The following is an 11,826-nucleotide window of genomic DNA, read 5'->3' on the forward strand; positions in this document are numbered from 1 at the left end:
TATAAACGCTCTCTTAGGCTGCGTTTGAAATTTGCTACAAATACTGAAAATCTATAGTTTACGTTATATGCATTATAAATTTTTAGTACTGGAAGTAAATTCTGGAACACAGCTCAAGTCGGCAAATGGTTTGCTTGCCAAATAATTAAAATGATTGGTTGGATCCATAGGCAAGAACCAATCATGCTCATTCGCTCGAGATTTGTTCGCAACGCATATTCCAATATGCTCCAACATGCTCATAGCTTTTACTTACTCCAACGCGCTTATTAGGGCGACTAAGAGCTATGGATAGAAGCATATCAGAGCATGTTGGAGTATACGACAGGAACAAACTTTCAATAAGCTTGCCTAATCGCTTTGGGTGCATTCCATTTCACGCATAACGCGCATGATGCATCATTTATCCTTGTTATTCACTGAATATTAAATCTAGATAAAAGCCATGGCATTTCCGTAATAGTAATCATAAGGGTGCGTTATTCCGTTCCGAAACAGAGAGACCAATTACAATCATAGAAAAGAAAGCAGCGTAATTGCAGAGTTGTGATTGGTCGCGTTATTCCGTTCCGTTGTAAATTTCCGCTCATGGAGCGGCACCCTAAGACGTACAGTAAGAATGAGCCAATCACAGTCAAGAATTCTTTTGAATTCGTAATTCTAATTGGCTAATTCTTACGGTCTTATGATTACTGTTAAGCCCATGCTGTCCATTGTAGAATGGGCTTTACGGAAGGTGTGTATCATAGTCTTAAATCCGGATCTACAATAAGTGTTTTAAGCTTTAAGTCTTAAAAAATGACCAACTATAATCGAATGTGAAGAGAATAATTGATTGTGATTCGTCTATTCCTTAATTAAGGTTTAAAAATCTATTGTAAATTCGGGGTAAATGATCCATTAACGGACTCAACAGTTATGTGAGCACTCGCTGCCATTGATGTATTCTTCCAGATCTAAAATGCTGATTGGATAATCTAAAAGAATATACTAATAACAATGAGCGCGTACTCAATTGTTGAATCCACTGAACGCAGCCAATGATCCTTCGACAAGGTGTCGCACAAGTCGCGATTTCATATATCGATGGAAGTCGACGGCGCGGCCATGTCGAGTTCTTTTTAGGTTGGTTTTACTAGCAGCACGTTGTCGGAACGGTAAGCGTGACATTCACTTTTGAACATTTCTTTGTAACTGCGTTTTCGCTTGTCGTTAAGTCTCGTGATAAGCTCAGATATTATTCGCTGTTTGTAAAAAAATCCAAATAATTCTCGAACAAAGATGGCCTGAAAAACAAATGCGACGCGTGACGACTTTGCGTTGTTAACGTCGAAGTCTGTCGGGCGTTCTAAATTTTAGTGTTTTTTTTTCTCACAATTCTGCCTCTCGATAAAAATAAATTGCAAACCGAAAACTATTCTGAATTTCATCTTACATTTTCTTGGTACTCTTAATTGTTGAACGAGACTGTTTTTACGCATGTGGATATCGTGACGAAAGTTCACGAGTTGATTTTGTTACAATTCAGATAAGCCACCATGCAGATCTTCGTGAAAACCCTTACGGGTAAAACCATTACCCTCGAGGTAGAGGCCTCTGATACTATCGAGAATGTCAAGGCTAAGATCCAGGACAAGGAGGGAATTCCGCCAGATCAACAGCGACTCATCTTCGCCGGCAAACAGCTGGAGGATGGACGCACTTTGTCCGATTACAACATCCAAAAAGGTGCGAATGTGTACTTGATATTAAATAGAATTTATCGAATTTGGCAAGTTTTCAAAGTAAAGACTAGATTTTATGTCAAAGGCTTGTTCTTTTTCCTAGGACTGAATCTTTTGCATGCTTCATTTTTCTTCTTTTTCTTTTCACATTGAAGAGAAAAAAAATAAGACAATTCATACAAGTTCAGTTCCAGGATATGGAAAAAGAACAGGCCAAATGTGGTATTAAATTTAGAAAAATGTATAAAAATATAAAAGGAACTCATTATGGACATGTATGAAAATAACTTTTATTTTTTCTTCTGCAGAATCGACCCTCCACTTGGTACTTCGTCTCCGAGGAGGCGTCATTGAACCCACATTGCGTATACTCGCACAAAAATATAATTGCGACAAAATGATCTGTCGCAAGTGCTATGCTCGTCTTCATCCACGAGCAACTAATTGCCGTAAGAAGAAGTGTGGCCACACGAATAATATCCGACCAAAAAAGAAGCTGAAGTAAACTAGACAACAAATTCCATTTTCCATATTATGGAAATGGAAGTATATGTTTCTTATATATGACATCAATAAACTACAACTGGTAAACTGATCTTTTGTACTTTATTCTTCTCATACACAAAAAAAATTAATTAAAATGACAAAATTAATTAAATTTTTAATATAAAATAAGCATATAAAGCTATAAATTAATTTAAATTAATTTTATATATGTAATTGCATATATACAATTGATACCAAATTAACATATTAACAATAATATTTGTAATATATACAATAAGTTTAATTTATAAAACATGAAATTGATTTGAGCTTATCCTGAGCATGTAGGTTTCATAAGTAATTTGTACTGAGAAGCATAAGCCTCATACAAATTCATATCATTTGGATTTGGTATCATGCCACCTACCTGTAAAAATATTCATAAATATGTTATACAATATTTAATTGTGCAACAAATTTACATACTGTGGCTCTTTTCACATATTGTTCGTATATGCTTATGTTTGCGTCTTTAACACTAGGTAACATAATGACAGCAGTTGTAGATCCGTGAAAAGATGTTTGTTGAATTAGTTTTAAACGCAGTTTAGTATGATCTGTAGAATATGTTGCATTTCGTCCTATTAGAACAAATCTGAAAAAAGGAAAATGTTGAAATATATAAAATTTATTATATGTTCGTAAAAACACACACACACACACACACACACACACACAAATATTATTACCTTTTATAAAGAATAATGTCATTCCGTTTTGGATATTCTGGCTCTATGCCATATACTTCCTTCATAGAGGGAAACAATGATTCAAATGACATTAATTCTGAACTATCTTTAGAAGTAATTAATTGAGAATCGTCCACTTGTTGGTGGCTTTCATCTTCATCTGAACTTGAATCCTCGCTTGAGCTGCAATACATAACCGATGTTATTAATTAATCGAAGTTAATTATAAATATACTAAATAAAAGAAGCGCTAAATAAATATTAATATATTAATTATAAATAAATATAAATATTAATTTTTATTTACTTAATTCCAAAGAATAAAAACTAATGAATAAAATTACAATACATACCTTGCGCTAGATGTTGTACTACTCGTACTACTTTGGCCAGTCATAGATGGATTTTTCATGTTTAAATTTTTACTACCTGCTTCTTCTCTCCGTCTGCCTGGTCGTACACGAACGGCAAATGGACTATAGCAGGTAGTAAAATGTGGCATAAAATCTCTGACAGAGTGACTTATTTTATATGCATATACTTCAGATAATAAAGATAATTCATACGGCCTAAAATATTTATATAAAGTTTTTCGTGAAACATGAATTGATGAAATGTATAATAATATGTATAATTATGAAATAAGTGATGCTACCTGTGATAATCATAATAAACGTCAATCATTTCTTCTATTGAATTTTGCACTTGTATCATTTCTGAACAGGATTTAGTTACTTCATCAAGTGCATAAGGAAGACATTTCAATACATTTTTATCCCACCATTGTGTCAGAAGTCTTCTTTTACGCGAGTAATGACAAGCTGGTAGATGATGGAGATAATAATCTGTTAGAATTTCCCATATTGGAGGCTTACCTTCTTCAGGTATGAATAATCCTAAGATATACGCATATTAATTAAACTATAATTACAAATTATTTTGCAAATAAAGATAATTATAGATTTTATAAAGATTAGATAAATATGTGATATTATTTACCCAGAAATAAATTAATCGTATGCTGTTTTTCTTGATCACTAAATGTATTACTGTAATATCTGCTTAAAGTTTGCATAATATCGTTACCCTGACTTGTCCATGGAGCAGTTTTTCTAAATAACAGTTTCGTATAATCAAAATTATTTTAATTTAATATATTACTACATTCTAATGTAATAACATTCTCTCACCTACCTGTATGTTTTAATTCTATGTACTAGTTGTGAACCACCATATTGCAAAGCTAAAGTATCTCCATGATCTTCGTATAATTCTTCTAACATTCTTACGCAATCAGAATCAAATTCGAGTTTAGGAGATTCTAGTACACCCAAAGCACATAACTGAAACCCCAAAGCACATTTTCCTATTGCAAATTGAGCTGTATTTGTTCGGTCTAAGCAATCTACACAATTTGTTCTGATAATTCCAGTTTGTACAGTTCCTCTCTTAGCAAAACATTCTTTCACTTTGTTTTGAATTTGATTTAATTCATTTGTTTTATTAATTTCTATATTTGAATCAGAATCATATATAAAACTTGTTTGCTCATTATAATCCATTTTAATTGAAGTATTAATAGAGCTTTTGATGTCATTTAAATTAGATAATAAAGTCGAATTTGAATTTGTCTTGTGGAGTTTTCTCGTACTATTATTTTGTGGTGAAAACAGATTTCTCTGATTGTAATAAGGATTTTGTGACTGATAAATACCAGTCTTTAATACAGCATTGTGAGCAATATTTCCTAATCGCCCCATAACATTCACTTTTTTTCTATAAAAAAGACAAAGAAAATTATTAATAATTAAAATTAACGGAAATTAATTATAACGAAATTATTCTTTCGCATACAGAATGGAGCAATAACTTTGTCTACTTTGTCTTGAATATCTCCACTATTTTTAGAGATATGAAAATATTGTAATTACAAAAATTGTATCAAGAGGACCATAAAATATAATAATTATTTTTGTAAACAGACATCAAACATTTCTTGTGATGTAAGAATTATTGTTTTACTTCTTTATATGACGAATGACCTTTTATTATAGATCATTGAAATCGTCTAAACATCCGCTATTACTAAGGTTAAAAAAGTACAACATGCCATTTAAAAAATGGAGGTGATCTTGAAATCTCTGGAAGTGGTCTCCACTTAGAAAAATTATTACCAGCATATGTTATGGTCTTCTTGATATCGTACAACTTTGGTGTCACAATATTTTCTTATCTTTAAAAATAGTATATATTTAAGGTAACAAATAATATACATTATTGACCCACTCTGATTTTAATGTTAATATAAACTTACCTTTTGCTCATACGTGCCATATCAAAACTTATATATTGAATATGATGTTCCGGAGATAGAAACTGATTCAAATATTTTACAGCCATACTTAATTCTTCGCTTAATGTACTTTCATGCTTCTTTTTCTCTCGTTTTTTAACTAAATTTAATATGATTATGGGCGATCCATATCTTTTCAACAGTTGATTAAAATGCGCTCCTAAAAGTATGTTAAACGTACTAGAATAAAATAATTTCATATCAGAATAAAACAATTTATCAATTTTTATAATACCTGCTGTTTCTACATAAGGATCAGACAAATCACAAGTTATAGTCGGTTTTGGAACCATCTTACTAACATCCTGGCTCCAATGAGCAGGCACTGAGCCACGCATTTGTACAAAAGAACTGAAATGTCCTTTACTTAGAGAACTCACGCCAGAATCATGAACGATTTGTTCCGTTTCTACTTCATTCGCAACATCTCCCTATATTCATATGTAATTATCAGTTTATATATCTATGAAAAATATATATTATAAATGCATCTGCACATACATCAAAATTTGCACCACGTTTCAGAAAACGTGTTCCTGCATATTTGTTACTTCTTCTGGCAATCACGGTGACATACATAGATCTTCCAAAAATGCTCACATTTGACTGACCAATAAAGCCATGTATTATATATAATATCCATTCAGGATGCAAATCTTTTTCTACTGGTTTTAAAAGATGGGAATTCCACACAAAACGACGATGTGGATTACTACGTATACCGTAATCCATATAATTCTCGCCTTTACTATAAATACGTTTTAGATTTTTATTTATTATCTCCTTATTATACTATATTTAAATATAATATATATCTTTAAATTTTCTTAATCCGGGAATAGTCACTTAGGATATTTCTGTCTCAGCAGCAAAAAATATGAATTATTGTAAAATATTGTATAAATATTGTTTAATAAATTTCTTTTTTTTTAAATAGCTCTTTAATTCTTTATGAATAATTTAAATATATAATTTTACTCGCAATAAAATTCGCAATAAAAAAACGTTATTTAAAAATTTTTTTTTAAATACTATATAATAAGCTACTTATGCTTATTTTATTTAATGTTTATTTATCTTCTTACTTTTTTTTTTAGAAAATTGTGATTAAATCCATATCCATAATATTTTTAATCTTCCAGCGAGTGCGCACATGTTTTCCGTACACACGCGCCGGTTTTTTGAAAGGGATACAGGATAAAATCTATTTTCTGGGTTAGGTTGGAAAGGAATACCTTGGCTTCCCAAGGTATTCCTTCAATATCTTTCGGACTGTCGAATCTACTTTTATAATTTAATGTCTCACAGATATAAAACCTAATAAATAGTGTAATAGTAAATTCTGTTGATCTATCGATCCGCAATTGAATATCAATTGAATTTTCATTCATTTTAGATGATGTAAGTATTGAGTTGTCCGGAAAGTTCGTGCCGCAAAAGATTTAATAAATGAAATTAAAAATTTAAATCTTCTGGGTTTTAATTTTCCTTCAAAATCGGCACGAATTTTCCGGATAATCCAATATGTTTATATAACGATAAACATAAAAAAATGTTCTTTATACTCCATTTAATACTGATTACTTTACCGATCTGATTGTCGATAATGCACTTTCATTCTATGCTGTTTTAGGAAATAGTTGAATACTCTGTGTGTGATTCGTGTAATTTAGACTCTTGATAATTCTTTTTTGTCTTGCAACTGCTAATTACTTTCTGTATGATGAAAAAGTAATGAAAAAGTAGTCACATAATATAGTCGATCACACAAGATTTCTTTTTTTCGACACTCGAATAATTAACAGATGTAGGAGTATCTATATTGATTTGCTCGATATAATCACCTGATAGTTGTAATGAAAAAGTGTAAGTCACACAATATCGAGATGAGATCATTAGTAAAGACGAGATTGATTTGATTTGAATTTTTGATATTATAAGACCATTCCTAATGTATTTTATAAATTAAAACATACATGAATGTTAATCATTAATTTTTTAATTTTTTAATTTATTAATTTTTTTGGTATACGACAAATCTTCACTTGTATGGAGGTATTCGATTTTAATATAGCTGATTAAGGAGTTCTTTTTCAATATTCTAATTGTACAATAAACTCAAAATCATCAAGAATCCATGACATAAATTTATTATTATTGTTGTATGTGCTGATGATGGTTTAAATATAAGTTGAAACGTTTGTGTGCATTGTTAAGAAACTATGTATAAAATGATTAACACTCCCGTTATGAAAGGATGCACGCCCACTGGAAGGTTAAATACTAACATCGAAAAATAACATAGGGAACGTATTTCATCATGTTATTTTTTTCTAAGTGGAGGCATCAAAAAGATCATCTCCACTTTTTAAAATAGAATTGTATAATTGTTTTCACGTAGTGATTCCTTTAATTATTCTGCATATAAAAGTATTAAGGTTGAGATATCAAAAAATCAATAGTTTACGAGATATTGAGTTAACTAGTTGCTTAAAGACAGAAGAAACTATGGAGATCTCTAATCGGAGACGAATTACTTTATGCTGAAATTATGACTAAAATACTGCATGAATAATATTTTAATTGCGATATTCATAATTTTGAAAGTCACCTGAAGGTTCGTATACAGAGTGAATTTTTAAAAGCAAAGTAAAAATTCATTCTGATATCTCGCTCGATATGTACTAGTATATTTGAGCTACATATAATTTTATTTATAACTTTTCAAAAATCAATTTGTAAAATCTAGCTCTGTGCGCGCCTTCGCAATCTCATAAAAAAGAAGTCGAAAAGATCTTATGACGTAATATTATTTCTAGGAGATCAAATATCAGCATGAAAATATGTATCTGTATCACGAATAAGGAGCATATCATTTTATTTATTATAATATTTTTAAGAGCGAAAATTTAAAATTCTGCTCTATAATAGGCTTCGTAGCTGAAATATAAGTTTCTGAGTTTCATGGCAAAATATTTCTTCTACAAGTCAATATAATAATGGTAAAATCTGATTTGCAGATATGTAGCTGCAAATGGGGTGTAACGAAGTTGGCTTGTCACTCCTGTCGATTCTTTAAAAAAATGTAGACAAAATAGCTTTTTTAAATAACTATGTATTTTTTATCAATTGATTCATTTCATTATTTTGTTCACACATAAAAATATTAAAGTACGATATATAATAAAAAATTAATTAGATATTTAACATTTTATATCAAAATAAAGTATCTCATAAATTATTAGTTTTTTGATATCTCTACCTTAATATTTTTATATGCAGAATAATTTTAGAGAAATCATACTATGTAAAAAAAATCATAATTTCATTTAAAAAAATGAAGATAATTTTCGTACTTTTTGACGCCTTCTAGAAGAAAAACAACATGGCCAAAATACGTTTCTCTCGAAATCGTTTCATTTTTATCTGAAACATTTTTTTTTGTATCATTAATAATTTCAAAGAAAATTGACTGTATTGATCAAAATGAACTATTCTATACAATATGTTGTTAAGAGTAATTTTAATTTGAATATAAGACCCCAAATGATTGTTTACATGTAAAGGCAATCAGGTAACTACTCCCGAATTAAATAAGTTATATAAACTGAGATACTACTGAGATACTACTGAGAACATACTGTTCAGTCTGCCAATCTTTTCTAAATGCCCACATGTTAAAAAAATCTTCAGAATTATCTGATTCTTCAGATTTCCTTTGGTTAGTGGACATGTCAGTGAGAACATCGGATTTGATACGCGTTGGCGGTGCCATATTACTTTGAAATGTATGTGATATATCATATGAATAACTGAAGTAGAAGTTACTACTGAGATCAATACTTTGAAACATTTTTACATATCTCTGTTCGTCAGGATGGAAGATTCGTACAATATCATTTGGTATGTATATCATTGATGTATCTTCTATTTTATATATGGTGTGATGACCAATAACTGCAATTCGGCGACGTTTTGTAACTAGGATTATGTAATATCCTTCCAAAAAACGTATAAACCCTGCATCAAATATTTTTTTCTAAAATATGTCTGTAACTTATCACTATAATTATTGTCAATTATTATTGGATATGCTTCATATTTTCGCTATATTTCTAAACCATTAAAAAAAAAAAAGAGTTGGATATCGAGGACTTGCTTGCACATTTTATACACAATCATAAGCACTACTAGTTTGTAATAGCGCCCATTATCTGCGTGATATCCATGCATTTAGTCTAATTACATATGAGAAGTATGATATATAAGTAAATATCACACCATGCATGCGGGAGGATATGTACATACCATGATGTACCATGATGTCTGATTGCGAATATTAATTCTGTTAATCATATAGTGTTTATTATTCTGATTGCATATTGGCCTATCAAATACCAATTCATTAATACCGAATAACTCTGTGTTGTATAATCAATGGTATTGTACAATCAATGTTTTGTCATATATTCCTTTAAAATTAACACTCAAAATATTTCATTTTATGCCAATTAAATTATTTCGCAACAAAGTTATTCCGTTTATCATAATTATATACGTCTACCTTCGGCTTTGTCAATAAAAAGCTTTTATGCCTTACCAAGGAGAGCAAAAGCTGGTACTAGCCTGGGGAAAGTATCTCTCTGCCACATACTCGTCCAGGTAAATTTAGTTTGTGTCGGTTTATGCAGTGGTTTTTGTAATTCTTGTTGCTCAGGCTCCTCTGATATACTCGAACTAGGTGCAGGTTCTTTACTATTTTTGCCTTTATTAGCAACCAAATGTAAATAAGCTAAGTTTCGTATAACGCAATTAAAATAATTCCGATAAAATGATTTTAGTATCTGATAGTATAAATAATATTAGTGATAGCGTGTAACAACTATAACAAGTTTTATATATATGTATATATGATAAGGCGTATCAAATGCATCTGATTATCTGCAATCGGAACTACAAGATTAAGCGTTTTATCTCGAATCTATTAAGCCTAATAATTTGTCGAATATTATAAACTTGTTATTAATAATTTTTTAAAAATTTGTTTGAATAGTTTATTAATTACAATCAACAAATTATTAGGTTCAATAGATTTGGGCAAAAATACTTAATCTTATAATGTATCCCATTTGCAGATGATCAGATACATCCTGTATATAGGAAAGTTATCACCAGGATAAAGCTTGTAACATTGAGGAGCCTAAGTTTCAACATTTTTAACAATATTAGAATAATAGAGAAAGAGAGAGAGAAAGAGAGAGAGAGAGAGAATGTGTATATACCACAGATTCTAGATGTACCATTTAAATAAAAATGTGTACGACTACATAAGTAACTATATTTTAATACATATGCAAAAGCTATGCATGCAGTTATTATTAACTTTGTGTTTATTAAAGTGCAAGAGAAACATATGTAAAAATCTTACCAACAATCCCAAAGGCGGATACGACACGTGCAACACCACCTACGTTGCTGCGCTGTCCTGCTCGTGTTCGATTACCCATATCAATCATGTTGACGAGATCTTTTATCTCGTCCTGATTATATTCCTTCTTGTCGTCCACCACGACCAATTCTCTTGGTTCCATTCTGTCAATTTTCAGGACTCGAAAACGTGTTAACGTGTTGTTGGATCCCATCAGGTAGAACCGCTATAAAAGTGTAAACCTTGAAATCTTTAATAAATTAGATGCAAGTTAGAATGTCAAAGTTAAAAACTCACGGATTTTGTCTCGTACAGAGCAATTTTTTGTACAGAGGAGATAATCGGATGGAACACCATCGTTGATTTTCCTTGGTCTTCCATGATGATGTAGCGCTTATCACGATTTTATTCTAAGACATATGATTAACAGGCTGTCACTGATATCTCTACTGTTCTTGGCTTTCTAACAGATGAAAACATAACCTTCAAATTGTTATCTGTCTGATTATCTGATAGCGTTTTTCACTAACAGAACTGATGCACTCAGCGCGCATTAATGCTATTATACACTAATTTAATCTGAATGTGAGATATCTCAATTAATAAATTACTTGATGTATATATTATCAAATAGCACAATAACATATATTGGGGATTTAATTTGTTTCTATATTTTTAAACGTACTATATTTATTAAATGTACATCTTTACATCGATTTGTGTACAACGTCTTTAAAATGCACTGAGTGCGCACCAGCTTTGTCAGTGAAAAACGCCTACGACTTTTATTCCTATACTTGTCAAGAGGGCGCTAAGTGCATGTAAGTTTAGAGTAAGATATCGATTATATATCTTTTTTCCTTAGTGAAAAATGAAAAATTTATGATGTGTGCATATACATATAAATACAAAAAAAATTTCACTTTTCGCTTTAGGGAAAAAGATACATAATTGATATCCTGAACTGCAATGATGCAATAAGTTAGAGTGAGACAAAAATTAGTAATTAGAAAAATAAAAAACACGAGCAACGTTTATTGGATCTTTAAAATTAAACTAGTTTATTAGAACATACATGAAGAATTA

The 11,826-nt window shown here is 30.5% G+C and overlaps 2 protein-coding genes across 3 annotated transcripts; one reads left to right on the plus strand and one right to left on the minus strand.

Moving 5' to 3' along the window:
• The first annotated feature begins 1,095 nt into the window (after nt 1–1,095).
• Nucleotides 1,096–2,319, plus strand: LOC105626023 (ubiquitin-60S ribosomal protein L40). Of its 2 annotated transcripts, none has more exons than XM_012207331.1 (3): nt 1,096–1,157; nt 1,529–1,728; nt 2,033–2,319. In XM_012207331.1, exons 2-3 carry the CDS (start codon nt 1,539–1,541, stop codon nt 2,227–2,229), a joined length of 387 nt encoding a protein of 128 aa, XP_012062721.1. In that variant the 5' UTR covers nt 1,096–1,157; nt 1,529–1,538; the 3' UTR covers nt 2,230–2,319. The 2 variants fall into 2 exon arrangements, with proteins under 2 accessions (XP_012062721.1, XP_012062722.1); XM_012207332.1 differs by having other exon boundaries at nt 1,137–1,163; nt 1,534–1,728.
• Nucleotides 2,320–2,541: 222 nt separating this feature from the next.
• On the minus strand, nt 2,542–11,121 carry LOC105626024 (polyphosphoinositide phosphatase). The gene is made up of 14 exons (XM_012207334.1): nt 11,038–11,121; nt 10,741–10,966; nt 9,913–10,077; nt 8,954–9,332; nt 5,814–6,060; nt 5,548–5,743; nt 5,274–5,472; nt 4,154–4,735; nt 3,959–4,071; nt 3,615–3,855; nt 3,313–3,528; nt 2,960–3,142; nt 2,697–2,865; nt 2,542–2,637 (listed from the first exon to the last, which is right to left on the minus strand). Exons 1-14 carry the CDS (start codon nt 11,119–11,121, stop codon nt 2,542–2,544), a joined length of 3,096 nt encoding a protein of 1,031 aa, XP_012062724.1.
• Nucleotides 11,122–11,826: the final 705 nt, after the last annotated feature.

Source organism: Atta cephalotes, assembly GCF_000143395.1.
Source record: "Atta cephalotes unplaced genomic scaffold scaffold00004, whole genome shotgun sequence".
NCBI classification, from domain to species: Eukaryota; Metazoa; Arthropoda; class Insecta; order Hymenoptera; family Formicidae; genus Atta; species Atta cephalotes.